The sequence below is a fragment of the Littorina saxatilis genome, unplaced genomic scaffold, assembly GCF_037325665.1.
Source record: "Littorina saxatilis isolate snail1 unplaced genomic scaffold, US_GU_Lsax_2.0 scaffold_515, whole genome shotgun sequence".
Classification (NCBI taxonomy): Eukaryota; Metazoa; Mollusca; class Gastropoda; order Littorinimorpha; family Littorinidae; genus Littorina; species Littorina saxatilis.
Window position 1 is genome coordinate 13,990 of NW_027126992.1, and position 26,686 is coordinate 40,675.

A 26,686-nucleotide genomic window follows, 5' to 3' on the forward strand; every position below is an offset into this window, starting at 1 on the left:
TGCTATCTTATGAAACTGGCCCCAGAAGGCGGAGAGAGCAACAGATGTGGCCGCTGTAGCAGCTCGTAGGGCAAGATGTGCTGGTCGTCAACGTCAGCTGGGAAGGCGAGAAGACCAGGAGGGGGAGGTGTACGGTGCTGGACTGATGGGGGATGGAGGGGAATAAGTACCAACATCATTTGAAGAAGACTCGGAACAATACATGAACACACCCAGACTTTTTTTCAGCAATGTGTCTTCATAATGTGTAGAGAAACACTTCACAAACTTTCAAATGCAATTTTCTCTGAATATGGGTTTTCAAGGACGGTATCAACACGGGAAATGATATTTCGGCAGAACTGCTTGTGGTAGAGTTATAATTTGTCTTTTACAGGAGTAAGATTTGATTTTGCTAGACTCTTACAGAGCGGTTTTTGTATAACCCATCAAATTTTTTTGGGGGGGAATATAATATAAGCCTGATTGGGTATTTTGGGGACAAAAATTTATATCTCTCAATTTATGCTGCTGAATTCGAACTGGGGTAATTTGGTCAAACTGGCTCTGTATAAGTCTGAAACTGTTATCTGGGAGTAATTTTCACTGCATTTGAAGCCTGTAGCTTCAAAAATGTCTTTTGAATTTCATGAGGCGTGGTGTGTAATTTTCATATTTTTTGGAAGAAATTGGTCTTTTTTTTATGAAAATATTACTTGCTTGGTCAAAAACTGGGCATGCAGGTGCTTTTTCATGCTTTCTTTCTATAAAGTACCCCTAAACTTCAAAGAAAACTTACAAATATTCAGATTTCATTTTTCGTGCCACCTCTCCCCTTAAGGCATCAGGAATATTTTAATGCCGGATTCAAAAATGTTTTATTTGAAGAACCATGTCAAGATAAGTGTTTTATTATTTGTTCAAGATAAGTTGTATGTAATTAGTGCACTTAGAGACCGCTGGGTCGATATATTTGTAAACCTAACGTTTTGTTTTGTCAATATTTAAACTTTCCAACAACTTACCTTTCTTCCTTTTTGATTAATGTAACCGAGTGCCGTAACACTACGATCAGTGCAATCAAACAGGATTGAAAATGTTAGGGCTAATTTCTTAGCCCTATAAAAACTGTTATGCAAACCCGAAGGTTTCCATGAACATACAGATAATCGGAAACCACCAGACCCCATCACAAACAGAATTCCACAATCAACCGGTGTTGACTTAAAGGCCAACAACTCGGGTGCAGAGTCTGCTGTGAAAGGAGCGGTAGCCTCCCCTGTCACATTAATATTTTATTTTAGGACAGGGTTCTATTTCAGGTCCAAGGAATCTTAGAATACAAGAATGAAGAATATCTGTTTTTTCTTCAGAAAACAGAAATGTTTCCTTTACAGTAGAATGTTTTATTTTAAGCTTAGGATGTTTTATTTAAGACTTCGTGATTTTCTTCAGACATCGGGAATGTGTTATTCCCGTTATTGCGATTCTTTACTAAAGGACTCAGGAGTATTCTATTTCAGGACTCTGGGGCGTTCTGGAATGTTTTGCAATGTTCTGGAATGTTCTGAAGTGATCTGGAATGTTCTTGGGACGTTCTCGAATGATGACACGGTGATCTTACCCTGTGGCGTCCGACTCAAAGATCACGCCCGTGGCGATGGCTGAATCGGGAAAGGAACAGGTGGCCACCAGCTCCTGGTCAGTGCCCATGACGATGTCCGGGGTGGTCTCATACTGGACAATCACGTTCAGCGTGTATTTGGTCCCGATTACAGTGCCGGGGGGGTCTTCCTAGAAAACAACAACAACAAAGATAAATGACGGTAACGCAGTGCTCTTCCTATCTTAAAGGACAATGGGACAGTTGGACTGTGAATATGCACTTCGTTGTATCTGTGCGTTCTTTCTCTAGAAATTCTGTGTGTGTGTGCGTGTGTGTGTGTGTGTGTGTGTGTGTGTGTGTGTGTGTGTGTGTGTGTTTGTGTGTGTGTGTGTGATGTGTGTGTGCGGGCGTGTATGTATGTATGTGTGTATATATGCGTGTGTGTGTGTGTGTGTGTGTGTGTGTGTGCGGGCGTGTACGTATGTGTGTGTGTATGTATGTGTGTGTGTATATGGTTGTGTGCGTGTATGTGTGTGTGTGTGTGTGTGTGTGATCATCATCATCGTCGTCGTAGTCGTAATCGTCACCACCACCATCATCATCATCATCATCATCATCATCATCATCATCATCGTCGTAGTATCAGCAGCACCACCACCACTGCCACCATCACAATCAACACTACCACAACATATGGTGCGCCAAATTGATATTACTATCGTTAACTGTTATATAGGGTTTTGAAACTATCGTTAACTGTTATACAGAGTTTTGAAACTATCGTTAACTGTTATGTAAAGTTTCGAAACTATCGTTATCTGTTATATAGAGTTTCAGAAACTCTATATAACAGCTAACGATAGTTTTATCAAAAGCGCGTCGGTATTGTTCCCAAATGGGAAAACCCTGAAATGCCATTGCAAAACTGTCTTTATGCTACGAAATGTACATTTGAACTAGAAACACAATTTAAAAAACTACAACATTAGTTATTGACCGTTCTTCTGTTGTCGTCTTCTCAAATCATTGTTGAGTTTGTTTAATATTAGCTTTAGGCCCTTTTGTACTTTCGGCCGTACCGTTTTCCACGTGTGCGGTTTGAAGACGGTAGGCCTACTGAATATTCGCGGACAAGACCATGACAGACGCACTACACAAAACAGTGGGTATTTTTCAAAACAAACACAAAACAACGTGTTTCCCGAGTGACATCCCCCACGACGCGTTTTGGAAAACACTGCATGCTATCGCATCGTGTTTTGGGTACTGGACGGGTCAACCTGACACTGACCGTTGCCCACTGCATGCATGCCAGCCGTATGTGTACAAACTGACCCGCACTCAGTGACACAGGGCGGCAGCGAGAACGGGTCAAGCTGACACTGACTAATATTTCTGTGAAAACAGGAAGCGTGCTAGCTGTAACGAAGATTTGATTACTTGATTAAACGAAGCAGCGAAATGGACTTATCAGACGACAGTTAGTTGAATATGATCTACTAAATGTTGTAGTAATTTAGTGCAAATTCGCTCGAACGAAACGTTCAGCAGCCATTTTGCCGGCATCGAAACATCCGACCACGCCTTCGCTATTTTTAGAAACTCTATATAACAGTTAACGATAGTAATATCACTTGCGCGCACCATGCCGCCGTTTTGCGAAACCCTCGTTATCTGTTATTCATAGTTTTAGCAATAGCGCGCACAAACGCGCCATTGATATAACTCTAAATAACAGTTAACGATAGTTTCGAAACTCTATTTAACAGATAACGATAGTTTCGAAACTCTATATATATATCAGTTAACGATAGTTTCAAAACCCTTTATAACTGTTAACGATATTAATATCAATTTGGCGCACCATAACAACAACACAGCACCACCCATTGCCGCCACCACCACCATTCTCTATTCCAACACTTACAAGATCACTCTGCGCCACACCACAGTTGGTCGCCGCTGTCGGGTCATAATCAAAGGCTTTGACATAATCAGTCACAGAGAGGGCCAGCCGACAATCGGTGATAGAGGCTCGTCCCTTAGCATACATTGCTCCCGCGAATGTCCCGTGCGGCCTCACTGTCACTGTCATCGCAAGGGGATCGCAAGTCAGCTCAACTGCACGTGCAAACAAGTTGAGAAGATGTCACTATAACATCAGATCCATGAAATGGATTCAGTTACATGAAAGTAGTTCATATTGATTAAGACCCCGCATTTACACATATTGACATAACTTGATCACTCGGCGGATGCTTCTATACGTATCAGTCCATTCGCTAACATGAGTTACCTCTCCTCCTTGAGAGAATTCTCGACGATTGAGCAGCAGATTATAACCGTAAGTGAGAATGATGTTTGCTTGCAAGCATTACCTCCCTTTGATAAAGTGAGTTTACCTCGCTTCGCTTCTGCAACATTCATGTATTTTATTGTTGAATTGTTTTCATTCCTTATTCTGCTGATAAGGGAAATTCAGAAACGCTAATGTCACTGGCATAATGTGCTTGCTACAAATGAGCAGCAGGCGCTGCATTGGCCTTGGACTATATGGGATGAATTAAAATAAGGAGATTTTCATAATATGAGAAATAAATCAATTAATCAAAGGTAAATCCGAGATGCACATATGTGGCTCCCTGACAGTGTGCATGCACACCATCTCGCCTCCTGCCATCACCGCGGTATGGTGTCCACAAACAGACAGCATCAACCACACACACACACACATACACACACACACACACAAACACACACACACACACACACACACTTACCTCCATTCTTTTATATATATCAAATATAATATAAATATCAATAGGTGGTGTCATTCTGCTTTTAGTGAGGCAAGCTTTCTACACGTGCTCCTTGTCAGCGTGTTTCGGACACACCTCTCGCTAGTGATTGGCCTATCTTATATATACACACACACATACACGCACACACGCACGCACGCACTCAGGCACCACCCATTGATATTTATATTATAATTGATATATAATTATATATACATGTAAATATATATAAAGATTTGAAATGCTTAGCTTGAATCAAAACTTACTTCTCGGCAGTTCGCAGGTTGTGCCTGTGTAGAGTTGTGGACAGAAACAGGTGTCGGTTCCTCCTACAACGCGACACTCGCCGCCATTTTGACATAAGGCGGGGTCAGTGCAGGTCGTGGTTGCTGAAATGACAGAAGAAAAAAAAGTACAGAAAACATGTGAATGACGCACCGACGAAATGCACAAGCAAGCAACAACAACAAAACAAAAACAAACAAAAAAATAACCAAACTAAGAAACAATCAAAGCAGAAACACACAATGCCAGTAATGTTTTTCCCAAAGTCATTAGCGAAACAGTGGTATATCAAAAGCTACTGGAATCTAGTTGTGTGTTTACGAGGAGAGTTACAGTATAACAACAAGTCGCGTAAGGCGAAAATACAACATTTAGTCAAGTAGCTGTCGAACTCACAGAATGAAACTAAACGCAATGCAATTTTTCAGCAAGACCGTATACTCGTAACATCGTCAGTCCACCGCTCATGGCAAAGGCAGTGAAATTGATAAGAAGAACGGGGTAGTAGTTGCGCTGAGAAGGATAGCACGCTTTTCTGTACCTCTCTTCGTTTTACCTTTCTGAGCGTGTTTTTAATCCAAACATATCATATCTACATGTTTTTGGAATCAGGAACCAACAAGGAATAAGATGAAAGTGTTTTGAAATTGATTTCGAAAATTTAATTTTGACAATAATTTTTATATTTTTAATTTTCAGAGCTTGTTTTGAATCCCAATAAAACATATTTACATGTTTTTGGAATTAAAAAATGATGGAGAATAAGATGAACGTAAATTTGGATCGTTTTATAAAAATAATAATTTTTTTACAACTTTCAGATTTTTAATGACCAAAGTGATTAATTAACTTTTAAGCCACCAAGCTAAAATGCAATACCAAAGTCCAGGCTTCGTCGAACATTACTTGACCAAAATTTCAACCAATTTGAGTGAAAAATGAGGGCGTCACAGTGCCGCCTCAACTTTCACGAAAAGCCGGATATGACGTCATCAAAGACATTTATCAAAAAAAAGAACAAGAGGGCAAAGCCCATACGACTCACATGCTTGACTTTGACCTTTACATGACCTTGACCTTCAGGGTCAAGATCAAATAACTAAACCTAGCAATGACATACACTAAGAACTGCTTTACACATTTTTCCTACCAAAATACATGTGACCTTGACCCAAGGTCAAGTTCATCCAAGGTCATGCAACACAAAGCTGTTAATTCAAGACATAGGAAGTACAATGGTGCTTATTGGCTCTTTCTACCATGAGATATGGTCACTTTTAGTGGTTCACTACCTTATTTTGGTCACATTTCATAAGGGTCAAAGTGACCTTGACCTTGATCATATGTGACCAAATGTGTCTCATGATGAAAGCATAACATGTGCCCCACATAATTTTTAAGTTTGAAACAGTTATCTTCCATAGTTCAGGGTCAAGGTCACTTCAAAATATGTATACAATCCAACTTTGAAGAGCTCCTGTGACCTTGACCTTGAAGCAAAGTAAACCAAACTGGTATCAAAAGATGGGGCTTACTTTGCCCTATATATCATATATAGGTGAGGTATTCAATCTCAAAAACTTCAGAGAAAATGGGAAAAATGTGAAAAATACCTGTTTTTTAGACAACATTTATGGCTCCTGCGACCTTGACCTTGAAGCAAGGTCAAGATGCTATGTATGTTTTTGGGGGCCTTGTCATCATACACCATCTTGCCAAATTTGGTACTGATAGACTGAATAGTGTCCAAGAAATATCCAACGTTAAAGTTTTCCGGACGGACGGACGTCCGGACGTCCGTCCGGACGGGGGGGACGACTCGGGTGAGCACATAGACTCACTTTTGCTTCGCATGTGAGTCAAAAAACCGTTCGGGGATATCATACCCAGGAACTCTCATGTCAAATTTCATAAAGATCGGTCCAGTAGTTTGGTCTGAATCGCTCTACACACACACACAGACACACACACACACACACACACACACACACACACACACACACACACACACACACACACACACACACACACACACACACACATACACCACGACCCTCGTCTCGATTCCCCCCTCTACGTTAAAACATTTAGTCAAAACTTGACTTAATGTAAAAAAGCTTGTTTCTTGTTTTGTGTGGGATGGAGTGGGGTGACTTTTCAATCTTATTTACATTTATTTCTGAGCATTAGCATTATAAACGGCGAACTAGCAAAAACACAAAATCAGTTAATAAACGAACTCCGGGAATAACTCCGTCAGGTTGTCAATAGGTTGTGAATACTCTTGCTTTCAGTGAGGCAAGCTTTCTACACGTGCTCCTTGTCCACGCGTTTCTGACACACCTCTCGCTAGTGACTGGCGAATGTTATATGAAGTCTTATATCGAGCGCGTATCTCCAGACTCGGACTCAAGGCGCAGAGATCTATTTATGCCGTGTGAGATGGAATTTTTTTACACAATACATCACGCATTCACGTCGATCAGCAGATCGCAGCCATTTCGGCGCATATCCTACTTTTCACGGCCTATTATTCCAAGTCACACGGGTATTTTGGTGGACATTTTTTTTTTTATCTATGCCTATACAATTTTGCCAGGAAAGACCCTTTTGTCAATCGTGGGATCTTTAACGTGCACACCCCAATGTAGTGTACACGAAGGGACCTCGGTTTTTCGTCTCATCCGAAAGACTAGCACTTGAACCCACCACCTAGGTTAGGAAAGGGGGGAGAAAATTGCTAACGCCCTGACCCAGGGTCGAACTCGCAACCTTTCGCTTCCAAGCGCAAGTGCGTTACCACTCGGCCACCCAGACATGTCACGTGGGAAAGTTTGACTCAAGAACAGCGAGAGTATTCAGTCTTTCACGACTTATTTACACCCGACAGAGTTTCCAAACATCGTCTACATCCAGACACAACCCTCGCTAGTGACTGGCCTTTAATGTCACGTGGGAAAGTTTGACTCAATAAAAGCGAGAGTATTTACTCTTTCACAAATCATACACACCCGAGTTATTTCCGAAAATAATCTACATACGTGAGAGAGACCACTCATGAGATAACAATATCGTTCAAACCACACATGTGTACATTATGTAAATGAGGTCGTGTCAAACTATTCTGGCAGGGACCTGCTTTTCCACTGCTTATGATGCTAGAGTCACTGAGACACACGTCGTTATGGCAACACTTTTAAGCCTGTTGTTTTTCATGGAAGAATTTTTACAACTAACACGTCACGCTATACTTCCTAGAGTGACGTTTCTTTGCTTCGACGTCAAAGATCGCACGACGCTTTGGAAGAGATCGGGGTAAAAAAGAAGCGTCTTCAATTTGGACGCTTCGACTGCGGGACGTTTTGAGTAAAATATGCATAAGAACAGTATGTAGGATAAACAGACTACTGCATGGCTTGCTGTGTCATTATCATACCAGATTTACACTCGTTGCTTTTTCAAATATTGAAAGGCTCGCTTTCGCTCGCAGTTCAATATTAAAAAAAGCAACTCGTGTAAATCTTGTACGACACCGCAAGCCATGTACAGTATTATCTAATTATTAGACTAATATTCTACTCCTTACCGTCAGCATCAGCCACACAGTTGTAGTCCAGAATGGCGGTGAAGGAGGACTCACAGTTACATGTCGTGCCCATAGCCGTGTCACAGATACCGTCGGTACAGGTGATACCTTTGCGGCGACAGTTGAAAAAATTTCCGGTCGGAGCGGTCTGGGACAAAGCTCCTGTTGAACGATTAACGGGGTAGGTTAAGGTGGACGTATTCTCAAAAAGACAAGACAAGACAAGACAATTGACAAGACAAGACAAGGACGAGACAAGACAAGAGAAGACAATTGACAAGACAAGGCAAGACAGGATAAGATAAGATGAGATAAGATTAAACAAAATAAGATTAGATAGGAAAAAAATAATGCCAACAAATCATAATACATAAATATTGATTTGTTTTTCGGCACATCATCGCATTGCTTTCACCACAGAGACATAAAGTCAACGATCGAAAAAAGAGCAAAACCATACATTAATCAAATCAAACATATGACATATAATTAACTTGTACACATTTATTACAAGATTTTCAGAGAACTACTGAACGCCTTCTTTCTTCATAAGTCAGTGCTCATTTTACCTGACAGATCCACTAGCAGCACAAACAGCGAAGTGTATTGCATCATCGTCTGAAATGAAGAAAGAAGAAGATAAAAAAACAAAAACGAATCCCGATACATAAATATAGGTTTACAGGTTTACTTTCAGTTACCCCCTTCCTCCTCCTGCTCTTTCTTCACACACACACACACACACACACACACACATGCATACACACACACACACACACACACACACACACACACACATACACCACGACCCTCGTCTCGATTCCCCCTCTATGTTACAACATTTAGTCAAAACTTGACTAAATGTAAAAACCAATGTCTGAATCTCGCATTTTTCATGATCCGCTAACTTCGATCATTATCTTTCCCACTGTGGTGTACAAGGAAACGAAGAGGCGGACAGGATGGCAAAGCTGGGTGCAGAAGATGAGCAAGAGAACAACCCTGTGAGCCTGACAGAGATGAAGACCATCATTAAGTCTCTGCACAGGACGCCCCAGCCACAGGACAGCTACCACCTGCTATCCAGACCACAGCAGGTGGTCATCTTCCGCCTGAGAACGGGACACAACAGACTTAACCAGCATCTCCACGGGAAGCTGCATGTTGTGCCCTCCCCCATGTGTTCTTGTGGAGAAGCAGAGCAGGACACGGCCCACATCCTACGAGACTGTAGGAACCACCAGGTGCTGAGAGAGGAAATCTGGCCATTGCCGGAGTCCCTGCACAACAAGCTGTACGGGCCAGTGGCTGCGCTGCAGAGGACCACTAATTATATCTCAAGATCTGGACTCCAAGTGTGATCGGCGATCGAAAAGAAGAAGAAGATCTTTAGTTCACTGAGACTCGGCATGTAACCTCTACGTATCCTACTCATGTGTGGGTAGCATACCACACAACGTCATAAAGCCTGAATGGTTTAAGATACAAGAAAACGGCCAAACTACTTTATCCCGGCCCAAAAACATTGTAGCTAACTCATGACATTACAGCATGTGCAAACTGCATACGTGGGAAGCGTGCAAAGGTCAAACGTACCAATATTCCACAAAAAGTAAGAGTCTGGAAGAGTTAATGATGCTGAAGCAACTGTTAAAATCGCATTTAAGCAAATATAGTATCGTGGGTACAAAGGAAAATATACACTAAACATTCTTCATCTACCAAATGTTAAGAGCATGATGTTTGGCGCCTCTCTGAGCAACAAATAATTATACAGCCACCCACCTCACGTTTTTCTCACGAGCTAATGCGAACTGTGTTACGCCAACAAAACACGATGTATCTTTTTCCGGCGTGAAGATCATCACGGCCACGCGACAAGTGTACCCGGATCCTCGAGACGTCTCACTATACTGCACATACGGGTCGCGAAGAACTACTTGTGGTGGGGGGGGGGGGGGGGTGGTTGAACAAACTTGGATTAGCACAAATTCAGATAACAAAAAAATGTATTTGTGTGTAAGTTGATACGTTTACGTCGGACAAACGCTGCTGTCTTTCATATTTCTGCAACCCCGTTAATTGACTCATGACTTGCTATAATTACGAGTACGCTGACGTTCAAAGCAAACACAGGGCGTAAAAACAGGCTGGCCTTTTTGAAAGTAGTAAGCTTACCCGGACTCTTATACAACTGTTTTTACCTTATATAAGTTCGTCTTATATACTGTTCAAAAAAAGAAACGCATAGCTTGTAATATTTGGTTAATTTAGTTATATGGCTACAAGGATATCCACCAAACTGCAGAAAATGTTTATCTGGTCGTCGACCTTTCGTCCATTGCCACAAGTGAGCTCTGCACGTGACGCATGCGTTATCAGTGGCTACAATGTCAAAATTGCTCATTTGGCATGACCACTCGTCATGCTTCAGTGTAATCTCGTGAAACTCGGGGAATATTGAGCTCTCACCATGTCTTCCAAAACCCATAAAAGCGGATTGTTCGCCACAAAGAAATCAGACGACAATTCAGCGACGAAAGATGGCCCGATTGAGCAGAGAAGACCGCCAAATTGCATTGGGTCGTTTACAAGCAGGCCAAAGTCAAAGTGCAATCGCCAGGCACTTCCACGTGTCCCAGAGCACCATCAGTAGACTGTGGGTCAGGTTTCAAGCCACTGGCTCCGTTGCTGACTTGCCACGAGCGGGAAGACCAAGGGCGACAACTGCTGCTCACGGCCGCTTCATACGGCTCCGCCACCTCCGGAATCGTTTCCTGTCGGCCTCATCTTCTGTCCAGGCTCTCCCCGGGCCACACCGATTATCGGACCAGACCGTGCGGAACCGCCTGCATGAAGCTGGTTTGAGAGCTCGCAGACCTCACAGAGGAGCTGTCCTCACCCGCCGCCATCGCCAGAACCGAGTGCAGTGGGGCAACCACTACCTTCGCTGGACCGTCCGGAATCACTGGAGACACGTGTGGTTCAGCGACGAGTCCTACTTCCTGCTCCAGCGACATGATGGTCGGAGGAGGGTCTACCGGAGAGTAAACGAACGTTACGCGCCCAACTGTGTGGATGAGGCACCCGTTCATGGTGGTGGAGGCGTCATGGTGTGGGGGGCGATCAATACCGCTGGAAGGAGCACCCTGGTGCACGTCCAAGGGCGCATAACTGCCCAGCGATACGTGGAGGAAATTCTGCGCCCACACGCCCTTCCTCTTCTGGCTGACCAGGATGCCATATTCCAGCAGGACAACGCTCGCCCGCACACAGCACGACTCACCACCCAGTTCCTCACCGACCACCATGTCCAGGTGCTTCCCTGGCCATCCATGTCGCCAGACATGAACCCGATAGAACACCTCTGGGATGAATTGGACAGACGTGTGCGCAGGCGAGAAGAAGCGCCGGCAAATCACCGCGATCTATTGCAGGCACTTCAGGAGGAGTGGGACACCATCCCACAGCAAGATATCCGGCATCTGATCCAGTCCATGCCCAGAAGGTGCCGGGCAGTTGTTGCTGCTCAAGGCAGTCACACCCCCTACTGACTTGACAGCCTCGGCACCCAATCGTATTGATTGACTGATTGATTTGAAGATGCAAATGAACTGTGTGTGCATTCAACTGTGTCCATACCAAATTTCAAACAAATAATCTAAATATTGGATTTTCTGTTAATTTTTTCCAAAAATAAAACAAATTTGGCAAGTAGCAACTATGCGTTTCTTTTTTTGAACAGTATATAACTGCACATTCAACTCGCGATGAACTCAGCCGAGGACATTACTCGGCAGAAATGCAATTGTATGCGTTTTGAAAACTGAAACATTTACGCAGGAAAGAAACTGTCTCTCTCTCTCTTTATGTTTCTATTTGTTTACCTCTATCTGTCTATCTACCGGCACGGTGGCCTAGTGGTAAGGCGTCCGCCCCGTGATCGGGAGGTCGTGGGTTTGAACCCCGGCCGGGTCATACCTAAGACTTTAAAATTGGCAATTTAGTGGCTGCTCCGCCTGGCGTCTGGCATTATGGGGTTAGTGCTAGGACTGGTTGGTCAGGTGTCAGAATAATGTGACTGGGTGAGACACGAAGCCTGTGCTGCGACTTCTGTCTTGTGTGTGGCGCACGTTATAAGTCAAAGCAGCACCGCCCTGATATGGCCCTTCGTGGTCGGCTGGGCGTTAAGCAAACAAACAAACAAAATCTGTCTGTCTTGCCTCTGTCCCAGTCCGGTATCGCCATAAAGGCTAAAGGGGCGTTTAACAACATTAGGGAGATTCAAGAGACAGCACGTTTCGTTTTGCAGCTCGTTTCGTTTGGTGAATGAGTCACCCCGCGAAACGGAACGTGAAACGAGACGGCATAGGCCACAGACAAGATTTAGATGTATTCACGTTTCGTTTCGGAATGAAGGAAGGGCGATAAATCTTCAAGTGAAATTATCACGTCTGTCCTCGATCAGAATGGGGAAAAAAAACCCTAGGAGGTGGTCCAGAATCGGGCATACTTTGATTATTTTCAGTCCAAATAAATCACACAGACTTTGTTTATACAAAATCACATACGAAGCCAGAATAAAAATTCGATGCGATGACCTACTTCTGCTTCGCCATTTGCTTTCTTCACCATGAAGTTGGATAAATGTACCAGGATCAGCACCCTTCAAAATATTTCAGTTCACAACAGTTGTCTACCTCCAATGAACACATTCTCAGCGCTGAAAGACTGTGAAAGGGTTGATGAATCTAGCAATGCATAAAATGGCCAACAAATAAAACTGTTAGTGTGCAAAAATACTCACAAAAGTTGACGAAATATTGTTCGTTTTTTGGGGGTGGAAAACGTGACTGCGTTTTGACGTTCCACGTTCCGTTTCAGTTGACCTTCACCTTTCCAGCGAGAGACTCCCGAAATGATGACGTTTACCACGACTTCAAAACGAAACGTCCCGACGTTTCGTTTATTAAATCTCCGTAATAACTACCCAACCGTCTTAGTCTTTGTCTCTCTCGATCTCTCCCCTCCCCTCCCTCATCCCCTCTTTCCTTCCCCTTTCTGTTTCTTTGTCTCAATGTCTCGCTGACTGACTCTCCTTGTCTGTCTGTCTATATCTGTCTCTCTGTTTATAAAAGAGATAATCCAAGGTGTGTATGTATGTTTGTGTGGGGGTGGGGGGGGGGGTGAATTACAACAGGGGTAGGACAGGTAGGCTGACGCTCAGAGTAAACAAGTCTGCATAACACTGGTGGGCGAAAAGGTAATCCATGATGACAAGTACGCTGAGGCTCAGAGAAAAGAATTCTACTTTTTTTTTTAGAGAGAGAATTAATGTCCTACAGGCATGGTTTGTCAGCCTCTTAAAGACAGGACTGGGTTGATATGATAAAAAAAAAATCGGAGGAAAGGAAAAGGGTAAGGCCGAGCAAGCCAGCCCCCGACGACTGGGACCCCCACCCCCATCCTTATGGAGAGTGGGTCGGGGTATAAGAAGACGGATATGTTAAGAATTCTACACAACACTTGCTGTCATGAAAGGCAGGCCATGATACAACCCTACCCGGACCCTTGTGTCGTCCCGCTCTGCTACAACAGGAGCAGAATTATGCGTGTTTTTCCACGCTGCAAGCTTTACGTAAAGTTGTCACTGCATAATTATATTACCTCTTTCCAGGGGTCAATGGCCTGAAAAGAAATAATCCACTCCATCTCTCTCTCTCTCTCTCTCTCTCTCTCTCTCTCTCTCTCTCTCTCTCTCTCTCCTCTCTCTCTTCTCTCTCCTCTCTCTCTCTTCTCTCTCTCTCTCCTCTCTCTCTTCTCTCTCCTCTCTCTCTCTCTTCTCTCTCTTCTCTCTCTCTCTCCTCTCTCTCTCTCTCTCTCCTCTCTCTCTCCTCTCTCTCTCTCTCTCTCTCTCTCTCGGATATGACGTCATCAAAGGTATTTATCGAAAAAAAGAAAATAACATCCGGGGATATCATTCCCAGGAACTCTCATGTAAAATTTCATAAAGATCGGTCCAGTAGTTTGGTCTGAATTGCTCTCCACACACACACGCACACACACACATACACCACGACCCTCGTCTCGATTCCCCCTCTATGTTAAAACATTTAGTCAAAACTTGACTAAATGTAATCACTGAAGTTAAGAGTCAAGGAGAGCAATTTTCAGGTTAACGTTTCATCGCTTACACAAAATGATGTTGACATCGGTTTGACCCAATGTCTTCTGACTCGACGAGGTACGTAACTTCTTACGAGTTGTTGGCTTCTTGTCATGCAGAAGTGCAAGTGTGATCTTTACATGCACATATTATTATGGCCGACTGGCACAACATGCTATTATTTTTCTTGCAGCAGCTTTACTTTACGGACTCAGTCACGCGTTACCAAACTCAGGCCTGAAAGGGGCGAGTATTTTACTCGCCAAATGCAAGTAAAGTTGCTGAAACAAATTGTTGGTTTGGCTAATGAAGTTTGCTCTCTGGCTCGTAAATTTTTAGAATCACTAGCCAAAGGCGAGTTCACCATTTGTTGTTCTTTCGGGGCTGAACTGTACATTGAAATGTTCCACTTTTCAACACACTTTTTGGGCAACCAGTTGTGAACATTGTGGGACAAACTATCGCACACACGGTAAACATGAAAAAGTTTACAATGTGTGCTACTTTTGCAAGTAGAATTTGATAGTATTTCAGAGTGTTCACAACAACATGGTTACAACAAAACGTGTTCAAAAGTGGAACGTTTTTGCCTTGACAGAAGTTCATAAATTAAAAGTAATCAACCACTATTACCGCACTTTTAGTCGACGCAAGGTGATACAAGCGCCCTTTTGGCTTTTCATTTTCCGAAAATATGATGTTACTGAACAAAATAAAATAGTTATTCTGAATAATCGAAAAATGGAAGTACTCGATAACTATGCAACCCTTTAACTAATTCCATCTTCAATAAACCACCCAAAACCTTTTGGAACGAAGGAAGCGGTATAAAATACACGAAGTAACAGTTTAGAAAAGATTTTATTTTTTTAAAGATTAGAAAAAAGATTTAAAATAGAGCTTAGCTTGCTGGGAGATTTGAACCCGATGTTGCCTGTTAAAGAACTCGATGTGATGCGGATTGTATTTCATGTTAGTTAGCTGTTGCTTTTCGGGTCCAGCGGACCATAATAGGCCAAATCATGTACGGTTAGTAAAACAAATGTTGCAAATTGTATCGTCTGTCGATCAGTAACATAAGCAAACTTGGCCAGGTATGCGTGTACTTCACGCACGTCGATGAAACCGGAAGCATGCGTTGTTTGTTGTTGTAAATTGTATACAACGGACAACTTCCTGCGCTGCGATGATTGACATAGGGCTGTGTGAGACTATCCAATCGCAACTCCTTGAAATTTTTGTTTGTTTGTTTGTTTTCTTAACGCCCTGCCGACCACGAAGGGCCATATCAGGGTGGTGCTGCTTTGACATTTAACGTGCGCCACACACAAGACAGAAGTCGCAGCACAGGCTTCATGTCTCACCCAGTCACATTATTCTGACACCGGACCAACCAGTCCTAGCACTAACCCCATTATGCCAGACGCCAGGCGGAGCAGCCACTAGATTGCCAATTTTAAAGTCTTAGGTATGACCCGGTCGGGGTTCGAACCCACGACCTCCCGATCACGGGGCGGACGCCTTACCACTAGGCCAATCGTGCCGGTACCCCTTGAATTTCCCATGGGTCTATCAGAATAGCAATATTGTTATCTCCAGTGTGGTCTCGCTCACGTATGTAGGATAACAACAAACCGCAATACCTTAACGACCGGCACGGTTGGCCTAGTGGTAAGGCGTCCGCCCCGTGATCGGGAGGTCGTGGGTTCGAACCCCGGCCGGGTCATACCTAAGACTTTAAAATTGGCAATCTAGTGGCTGCTCCGCCTGGCGTCTGGCATTATGGGGTTAGTGCTAGGACTGGTTGGTCCGGTGTCAGAATAATGTGACTGGGTGAGACATGAAGCCTGTGCTGCGACTTCTGTCTTGTGTGTGGCGCACGTTATATGTCAAAGCAGCACCGCCCTGATATGGCCCTTCGTGGTCGGCTGGGCGTTAAACAAACAAACAAACAAACAAAAAAAAATACCTTAACGTCTTCATGCTCTGCTAGCCTTCACCCTGTCAGGGGGGTCATGTCACCGAAACACGCAGTGGCAACTCGCCTCATTGCGATGACATCATGTTGAAGGTGCGACGTTTGACGTTTGTCATGCAGAACAAGTTTAACAAAATCACACTTTGACCTCATTTTTAGAAGAAAAAATGTTTTATGCAACGGCTTCCAATAATGCACTTGCACAATTCACCCCCTCTTCAGCTCTTCAAGTCAGCGGCAGAGGCGGGATAGTTCGCTTCGCTGTGGAAACCTTTTATTGTGGGGCTTTACTGATTGGGCTCAGTCACGCGTTAGCACGCTTTTGCCTTGAATGGCGTAAAAGTATGTGCACCTTCTTTATATCCCTGTTAAAAAGCGGACAAACACTCAAGTCCTTAATGGCAAAAAAACGTAGGACTTTTAATATCAATTTTACTACTACTTATATCCTTGTCTTCACGGAGACGAGCCTGACCCGTTTCGTACTTCGGGTATGTACTAGTTGAGACTATCTAAATGTAGTCTCGGCGATCACTGGTTTTTGACGTTGATCTTTTAGTTTGATACCGATAGATTGATTAAATGTTCTTATATCGCTATACGCGACTTGTTGCGATTCTGACATTAGTTAATTGTGCATATGGTTCTTTTTTAAGCAACAGTAAAATAAAACAAGTCGCGTGAAGCGATATCAAAACATTTAGTCAATCGGTCGGCCTGAAACTAAAACCTCAATACTAAACAAAAAACTTAAAAAAACGACAAAGCCAACACCGAGTCATGTACTAATGCTTTGTTAGCCTAAACCCGACGATTGAGACGGGTCCAGCTAGTTTTCGCGAAGTATGCGAACGTAGTGTCTCTCACTTGTACAAGACTACACACTAAGTTAAAACTGTAAGCGATCCACCCTTTCTTTCCATACTGATGTTCGTTCCGAGTCACTCAGTGACTGAACACACACAACAACGACATATGTTAGATTTAATATTTCTAGTCTAAACGTAATAGAGCCAACTTTCTCCCCATGCACACTCAAATCACATGAGCTACGCAGTTTCAGCCTCCAATAATGTCACCACACGCCAGCAAACTATATTATTAAAAGGCCATTGTCCGTCTGTCTGTTCGTAACATTTTTTACCGCTTACAACTCCCGTGTTTATCAGCCAATTTGCCCGAATATTGCATGACATGCATAATGTATACGCTGTATTTGTGGTGAAACTTTCCAACCAATCTATATTCAAACGCCAGAATTATATGCGTTTAAGCGCACACGCGTGCTTTCCTACGCTTACTGTTCGAGTGTTTCTGCCACCACCCACCACCCCGCCCCCACCGCTACGCCCGTGTAAATGAATAACTTGTGTGAGGTACGAAGTGTTAGGACATAGATAATGGAAGCGAATTGTGTCCAAAGCAATGGTTCTAGAAAATACGAGGAGGGGGTCCTTCCCTGAATGGTTCACCAGGGACGACACAGAGCGTTTTAAGGATGTTCAGATACTGGAAATGAGACAGAAGAGGATCAGTCCTCTCTGCCCCAAGACATACAAAGAGTATTGTCTTTGGCCGGGCGAGCCCTTTCCTGTTTGCGTCTGACAAGGACCACGAGTTCAAGATACAAGATACAAGACTGATACAAGAATTTTTATTGTCCTCATCAATACAAGGAAATTTGGCATGTGTGTGGCAAGACATAATACACTGATACATAGACATTTACAAAACACAACTGAAGTTCAATATCAGCACACCCGTACGCAACCTACCCACTACTTCAGACACACAGGCTACATGTGCCCCTCGGACGTACGCAACCCACAATTCACCACAGTTAGGTTGGCAGTGAAAAATTCGCCGATTTTCCTAGAGATTGGGAAAACTAGAGCGCGGCGGAATTATTCGGCTTGCCTTGAAATACATGCTTAAAACTTTCGAGCGAAGGCCGAGTGTAGCAGAAAGCGTGTCACTCGCATTTCGCTTCGAATGACGAGCACAAAGCCATTGCCTTTCACCTCCATAAATCTCATAAACAAAGGGAAGTAATCTTTTAAAGGAAATAGTGTAGCTAAAATTCTGGGCGAAGGTTCGGGTCATGTTCGCGAAGAAAATGGAAAGATCTCACTGTCGATGAGGCCAAGTTGACGCTGCAACCGGGAAAAGTGGAATCACTTCTGCACGGATCCGGAAACCACGTGATCGTCGGTATGACTATTGACCGGAATCCGTCAGAATAAGCACAGGTGTCTTTTTCGAATCACGAGGTGCGACCATCCTCATCCCCCAGGCTCGGTAAATGTAAGGCGGGGTATAGCACGTGCAATTAAAAGGTGGTTTTTGATGCCGTGTTAGTGCGCAATGAGACAACAAAACCGTACATTTTAAGTCAATCTTTAACAAAATGCCTTCACACTTTCAAAGACGTGTGCTGACACATGTCGTAAAATACATTCAGAGTCCTTTGATGTTCTTATGTGTGTGTGTGTGTGTGTGTATGTGTGTGTGTGTGTGTGTGTGTGTATATGTGTGTGTGTGTAGGTGGTTTTACCGACAAATGGGGACGATTGTCACTGGAGAGCAGTCAAATGGGGACGCTTCCGACAAACGGGGACGTCCCCATTTGTCGGCCCGTGCGACCCCATTTGACTGGATTTGAGCAGATTGAGCGACCCCATTTGACTGCTTCCTAGCATCCCTGTGGACAAACGGACTGGATTTTCACACAGATTCATACACATATTTTAGCTCTGCACTTTTTGGTCTGCTCAACTAAACCATGTGATTTTTATCATGTGACTTCAAATGACTTTACAGTAACTGCTTTCATCAGAATTCAGTTTCTATTCAAATGCAGTCAAACTAAAACATTTATTTGAATTAAAAAAAAAAAGTTATTGCATTTAATATATTTTATAAAGAGTATTTTGAAAGAGTTCTGATTATTTGATCACGGTTTTTTTTTGTATTAAAACAAAAACAAACACAGAAACATATACATTCCTGTAAAAAAAAAAATGATTACAATTATTTTGTTATGAGATTTATTTTAGGTTAATTCGAAGTGTTGTGTCTCATTATTACATCTTTTTTGTCGTGTTTATTGCAATTTTTATTTATTTTATTCATGTAACCCTAGGTTTTTTTTAAAATAAATATTGACTTGACTTGACTTATTGCGAAGAATGAACCGCGTAGGGGGAGCAAAGGAGGGAGGGAGAGAGAGAGGTACGGAGGAAGGGAGGGAGAGAGAAAGGTACGGAGGAAGGGAGGGAGAGAGAGAGGTATGGATGAAGGGAGGGAGAGAGAGAGGTACGGATGAAGGGAGGGAGAGAGAGAGGTACGGAGAAAGAGAGATAGAGGGAGCAAAGGAGGGAGGGAGAGAGAGAGGTATGGCGGAAGGGAGACAGAGAGAGGGGGCAAAGAAGGGAGGGAGAGAGAGAGGTACGGAGGAAGGGAGAGAGAGGCAGCAAAGGAGGGAGGGAGAGAGAGAGAGGTACGGAGGGAGGGAGAGAGAGAGGGAGCAAAGGAGAGGCAGATAGAGAGAGAGGTAAGGAGGGAGGGAGAGAGAGATGGAGAAAAGAAGGGAGGGAGAGAGAGAGTTACGGAGGGAGGAAGAGAGAGAGAGGCAGCAAAGGAGGGAGGGAGAGAGAGAGGTAAGGAGGGAGGGAGAGAGAGAGGGAGCAAAGGAGGGAGGAAGAGAGAGAGAGGTACGGAGGGAGGGAGAGAGAGAGAGAGAGGGAGCAAAGGAGGGAGGGAGAGAGATAGGTAAGGAGGGAGGGAGAGAGAGGGAGCAAAAGAGGGAGGGAGAGAGAGAGGTACGGAGGAAGGGAGAGAGAGAGAGGGAGCAAAAGAGGGAGGGAGAGAGAGAGAGGAACGGAGGAAGGGAGAGAGAGAGGGGGAGCAAAAGAGGGAGGGAGATAGAGAGAGGGGTACGAAGGAAGGGAGAAAGAGAGAGGGAGCAAAGGAGGGAGGGAGAGAGAGAGGTAAGGAGGGATAGAGAGAGGGAGCAAAGGAGGGAGGGAGAGAGAGAGAAGTCTTTGTCATTTGTTGGTTTGTGCAGTGCAGTTGTTTTGTCAGTTATTCTTCTCTTCATTTGTTCTATCGTCTTTCTTCTTCTTTTTTGTGTGTGTATTTTTGTGTTTTTGTGCCTGAAGAAGACCCTTAGGTCGAAACGTCGCTGTTATTCGTTCCGTGTTCGTCATTTTAACGTGAGTACATTGCTTTTTGGTCTCTTTATTGTTCCCTCTCACGTGCAGTCGCCATTGTTTAATACATGTTTTAATGTGTTTTGTATAATCCGGAAGCAGGAGTTTAAAACCTATATATATATATATAAAGGGAAAAGTCTGGGTTGTGGCACTCGATCACTAGGTGGGGCACTGCCCTTCGCTCCCTGTTACCCGAGTCCCAATCCTCGTGGTAAGGCGTCCGCCCCGTGATCGGGAGGTCGTGGGTTCGAACCCCGGCCGGGTCATACCTAAGACTTTAAAATTGGCAATCTAGTGGCTGCTCTGCCTGGCGTCTGGCATTGTGGGGTTAGTGCTAGGACTGGTTGGTCAGGTGTCCGAATAATGTGACTGGGTGAGACATGAAGCCTGTGCTGCGACTTCTGTCTTGTGTGTGGCTCACGTTATATGTCAAAAGCAGCACCGCCCTGATATGGCCCTTCGTGGTCGGCTGGGCGTTAAGCAAACAAACAAACAAACAAACCCGAGTGCCAACAACAATAGGATGAGCATCAGAAGTGAAGATAAAGAGGGAATTTTTTTCTCTGCGCGCGCGCCAGCAAGCAGGATGTCTCAGAACTGAAGCGGTAATAGTATGATATATTGCTATTTCATATGTTACGTGGATTTCCATTGGTCAATTGGGCAAAACTGAGCTCAGTGCAAAAGTGATATCGACGACATTTCCGTCGATATCAGTTTTGATATCGACGACCTCTTTATTGCTTCCCCACTTCAAAAACAAAAACACCTACATTTAAAGGCAGAGTAAGCCTCCCGTAAACCATCACAGATACGGTCAGGCTTTTACACACAGTACAAACACCATTTCATTTAAACACTCACCAATTGAGAACATCCTAGGTGCCCTCCGTAAAGAGCGAACAATTTTCAAAGAATTTATTTTTGCGTGGTTTATCTTACCCCTGAGCCATCGTGAACCCGTGTGATCCAGTTTTCCCTTTTCACAATGCAGTCGTCATAGTTAGTCATTTGAATGCGACTCGACGTGAGCTTATCTACAATAGCACGTTTTTTTATGCACGAAACAACGGCTGTGGTTCACAAGAACTCCAGCGATGGCTTTTGACTGTTGAGAGGAACGGCGATTTGCACTGATAAACCGGCCGTCGTCTGCTACGACCCTTGCGTGACCCTGCTTCCGGGCTTTTCTTTTTTTAAACTTTCACAACTTCGAATTGTTCTGATCTTGTCTTGATGAAAAACGAATTCTTTTATGATTAAAGAATGTTTGTGTAACAAGCTGTCAATTTATTATTTAGATTTTAAAAGTTAGGTCTAGCGCAAAAACGAGGCGCCGTTGTTGTTAACGGAACAAGTCTACGAAAATAAATTCTTTGAAAATGTCTCACGCTCGACAGAAAGCAGCCAGGATGTTCCCGTTCGGTGAGCGTTCAAATGGAAGTATGCTTGTACTGTATTTAGACGCTCGGGGAGCTCTGTGATGGTTTACGGGAGGCTTACTGTGCCTTTAAAAACAAACAAATATATATGAAAATGTAATTATCCCAGAATTTAGTTGAGCAAGTGACCAAAGACTTTTTGAAAGAAAAGACATTTTGAAATACTGAAAAGTACAAGAAAAGAGTGAACAAAAAGAAATAATAATCAGAGGGAGGGATATGGAACAGCCAAACCTGAGACAAATACTTTTGTAATTTCTTTACAGTAAATACAAAATGTCCAGAGAATTAGCAATATATCTAACATTGACTGACTGCGTGACGATATCTTCTGCTATTGGTCTGTTTCGACAGTGATATCAAAATCTCGACCTCCGGTCTTGATTTTGATATCACTGTCTCAACAGACCATAGCAGAAGATATCACACAGTCCGTCAATATTGGGCACTAATTACAGGCGATGGGTTTATGGGTCACGTGATTATATATATGAAGTCTTCTATCGCGCGCGTATCTCCAGACTCGGACTCAAGGCGCAGGGATCTATTTATGCCGTGTGAGATGGAATTTTTTACACAATACATCATGCATTCACATCGACCAGCAGATCGCAGCCATTTCGGCGCATATCCTACTTTTCACGGCCTATTATTCCAAGTCACACGGGTATTTTGGTGGACATTGTTTTATCTATGCCTATACAATTTTGCCAGGAAAGACCCTTTTGTCAATCGTGGGATCTTTAACGTGCACACCCCAATGTAGTGTACACGAAGGGACCTCGGTGTTTCGTCTCATCCGAAAGACTAGCACTTGAACCCACCACCTAGGTTAGGAAAGGGGGGAGAAAATTGCTAACGCCCTGACCCAGGGTCGAACTCGCAACCTCTCGCTTCCGAGCGCAAGTGCGTTACCACTCGGCCACCCAGTCCACGTGATGTGGGGGCGGAGCCAAACATTGGTTGATACTTACTGTGTTGACATTAGTTCATTGGCCCCGCCCCAACATCATATGACTTACTAATCCATGGGCTATCATTGGTTCATGTTTCTGGCGCTAAACTATCTGACAGGTAAAGAACTATTTTGATGTGACACGTTATTACTTGGTGCAAATACGCGCAGTGTTTAAAACCACTGACTTGGCGGACAGAACTGTGCATTCTCACAATTCGACACTTACTACATCCATAATAACCACACCGTTGATCAATCGCTGAGAAATGGCACAAATGACAGTTGGGGAAAACATTCAGAAGTTGGAATGATCTTACCGAACGGCTGGCAGACTTTTCCAGAAAGAACGATTTGGTGTACGTGGTCAAATACAGTCGTGCTGTTCAACTTGCGAACAAGAATTCAAAACAGCCTTTTCCAGACGAACTGAAGTATGCATACGCAAAACTTGTGTGCAAGTACTCAGGAAAAGGACGACTCACAGGCCGAGGTACGAAGAGGAGCAATGGGTAAGCGGATTAATATTTAGTTGCTATACTTCTTATGCGTCCTTGTCACAGATAGTAACTCGTATGAATGTTTAATTTTAATATTATTATTATTAATTTTTTTTTAGGTTTACAATGTTTCAACATTCATTCCAGTATCGATTGACATTTTAACGAGAGCGGAAAGTCTGTCTGTCTGTCTGTCTGTCTGTCTGTCTGTCTGTCTGTCTGTCTGTCTGTCTGTCTGTCTGTCTCTCTCTCTCTCTCTCTCTCTCTCTCTCTCTCTCTCTCTCTCTCTCTCTCTCTCTCTCTGCGCGCACTTCTTCTTCTTCTTTGTCGGACAGATTTTTCACACAAATGACCAGGAAACCAGATTACGTAAGCCGTGTCAGCTGTACCCTTTGTAAAAGTCAGCGTAGCTCGAGAACGGCATTGAAGTATTTTCGGTGTTCTTTACCTTGCCCAGGAAGCAGCGCACACTCGAGTCAAGGACGTCGTAAAATGGCCCTCGGTCAAGTTTTCACCGAGAACCATTTTATGATGTCCTTAACAATTATGTGTTAGTCGGCTTAGAATATGCGCGCAGGTTTCAAAGTTTTGATCCATTCGATTATCTCAACAGACATCCTTTGATTGTAAAGTTGAATGCGGGCACATGATGGTTGAAAATACTTAACTTGAAAGTTTCCCGCTGTGGTAGATTTTTATGGTGGTTGTTACACAGGCAGCGACGGCTTTACTGGTCGGACCCAGTTGTGCGTTGCCTCGCTTTTGCCTTTAATGACTGACTGACTGGCTGACTTTGGGGATTAACGTCCTCTTAGGTAACTAGGATCTATTTGGGAACATTTACTGTGATACTGTAAGAGGAGCAAGAAAAGAAAATAATTTTTTTTTTAAATAGGGGATGAGGGGGGGGGGGGGGTAGATAGGGGGAGGGATGAGACCATGGAACTAGTTTTTAGAAGTTATGCAATAAAACATTTAAACATTGTAGGCTCAGACCACTTCGCCGTATTTAATCTTAGACACCGTACGTTATTAGACGCGAAAGTGCAATACTTAATGATCCGCTCAAAGCACTGTTGAAGCAACAATTTGTCTTTTGGTCGCAGATAAGGACATACTCTATCAAAACATGTGAATATACGTCTCAAGCATGACTAAACGCCCCGAAGGGCTCCGTCTAGTAACTCTATTTTTGATATCGTTTTTTAAATTTCAGCAATTTGCAATGAGGTCACCCATCATAGGTTATTAATTATTTCCATACGCCATCTAAGTGAAACGGAGGCATTTTGTATCGCTGATTTTATTTACAAACTGCTCTTGCAGCGGATCATTTGATCGGAACTAAATAAGTAAAGTGAAAATAGGTAAATAAATATATAGATGGATAAATCAGAAAACAAGATTGCAAAACATAAACACGTTCATAAAACATGTTAGTTTCCACTATTGCCGTAAACAAGTTCTCTGCAAAAACATTGAAAGTCAAATACTGTTTTCGCCTCTGTTTCTTGTTGTTGTTGATTTTTTACATTAATTTTAGTCAAGTCTTGTAGATTTTATCTTTGAAATATTTGCTTTGTGTTTCGTAACAGAATTAACTATGGTATTGTGTTGCTTAGTAGGGCCTACTTGATGCATGAATTGGCGTCTCGCAGAATTAAACGCCGCTGAGGAAGGCCTGGCAACAGGTCGAAAAGTTGGGCTGCCACTTGAAATTCTTTGTTAGGCTTTTCTTTTCCTTGATTTTGTTGACATATCTCTCTCTCTCTCTCTTTCTCTGTGTATGTGTGTGTGTGTGTCTCTCTCTCTCTCGTTCTCTCTCTCTTTCTCTCTCTCTCTCTCTTTCTCTCTCTCTCCCCCTCTCTCTCTCTCCCCTTTTCTCTCTCTCTCCCCGTCTTTCTCTCTCTCTCTTTTCTCTCTCTCTCTTTTCTCTCTCTCTCTCTCTTTCTCTCTCTCTCTCTCTCTCTCTCTCTCTCTCTCTCTCTCTCTCTCTCTCTCTCTCTTTCCCTGCCTCACAAACACAAATACACACGCACTAACACACACAAAGCAGCACGCTGGGATGCGGCAAATAGGGTAAGGCAGACTGGGATACGGCAAGTTGGGAGAGGCAGGATGGGATGCCGCCAACGCATCTAGCAGTGCAAATTCTACAGGGTGGTGGGGGGGGGGGGGGGGGCGTTCTTTTAAATCAAGTTTTGCCCAGTTTTGATTTTGCCGGTTTTGGTAATCCTACATTCCTCCGTGCGACAGCGGACTAAATGCGCATTTAAAACTATTTAGATGTTTTGCTTAAATTTTGACTTGGAGCGAAATAAATTAAAACATCTTGTTCGTTGTGCTTTTGTTTTAAATTAAAGAGTATTCCATTTCTAAATTAAATATCACTTGCCTGTTAGCTCTTTATTGTTGTTGCAATAGTTGTATGTACTTGGAAGGAAAAAAAGGCATACAACGAGACAGTTATGGTAGCCAAAGAAGCAAATATGAATAAGAGACCTTCCTCCGTTTTTACGTTTTACTGACAGATGACTCAATTCGTCATCAATGACTTGTTATTGGCGCCACAAAGCCAAGAACTCACCCTTTTTTCTCCGGCGAGTATGACTCCAGGGCGTAACTCCACACACTCAGATTTGTTCAAGTGGTCAGTATTCCCAATGGGTAGGGAGGGGGGGCATGAAACCTGCTTAAGTGTGCCAGGTAACGTGTCACTATTTCAAGAAAACAAAACACCACAAAAGCTTCTTGTGTGATTAAAGAATTACTCAAGCGAGCGATAAGTGTGTGATCACATCCGTTCTGTACCCCAGGACAGCTTTAGAGAATGCGTCATACTCATTCAGCTATTTCCTTGTTCATGATCGAAAAGAATGGAAAGCTCCAAAACAAAAACAATCTTTGGAACTTTAAGCAAAGGGTTCTCTGAAGTTTCAACAATCATTTCAAGATATTGCCTTGACCGGGGAAAGATAACATAGATGGGTAAAAGCCGGCAAATATTTCATGAACTGATACACGTAAAATTGACGGGTGTAAGCCAGCAAATATTGTATGGACTATAAAAGCCTAAAAAGGAAGAACAGTGTTCTTGTTACGGCGATGACCTTAAAGGTTATCTCACAGAATGTTGTTTGAAACCCAACAGAAACAAATAAAAACAAAAACAACAAG

General features: G+C 43.3%; 1 protein-coding gene across 1 annotated transcript; it reads right to left on the reverse strand.

The window, feature by feature from the left end:
* Nucleotides 1-839: 839 nt before the first annotated feature.
* Nucleotides 840-10,107, reverse strand: LOC138955453 (uncharacterized). The gene is made up of 6 exons (XM_070327058.1): nucleotides 10,040-10,107; nucleotides 8,824-8,872; nucleotides 8,255-8,416; nucleotides 4,650-4,772; nucleotides 3,513-3,706; nucleotides 840-1,773 (listed from the first exon to the last, which is right to left on the reverse strand). Exons 2-6 carry the CDS (start codon nucleotides 8,867-8,869, stop codon nucleotides 1,600-1,602), a joined length of 699 nt encoding a protein of 232 aa, XP_070183159.1. The 5' UTR covers nucleotides 8,870-8,872; nucleotides 10,040-10,107; the 3' UTR covers nucleotides 840-1,599.
* Between the last annotated feature and the right edge of the window lie 16,579 nt (nucleotides 10,108-26,686).

Excerpts from the sequence above, each read along its gene's own strand:
- LOC138955453 (XM_070327058.1), bottom strand. The coding sequence starts at position 8,869 with ATGATGCAATACACTTCGCTGTTTGTGCTGCTAGTGGATCTGTCAG. Across the intron at positions 8,417-8,823 it reads GCTGCTAGTGGATCTGTCAG|GAGCTTTGTCCCAGACCGCT; the intron begins GTAAAATGAGCA and ends ATCGTTCAACAG. Across the intron at positions 1,774-3,512 it reads GTGTGGCGCAGAGTGATCTT|GAAGACCCCCCCGGCACTGT; the intron begins GTAAGTGTTGGA and ends GTTGTTTTCTAG.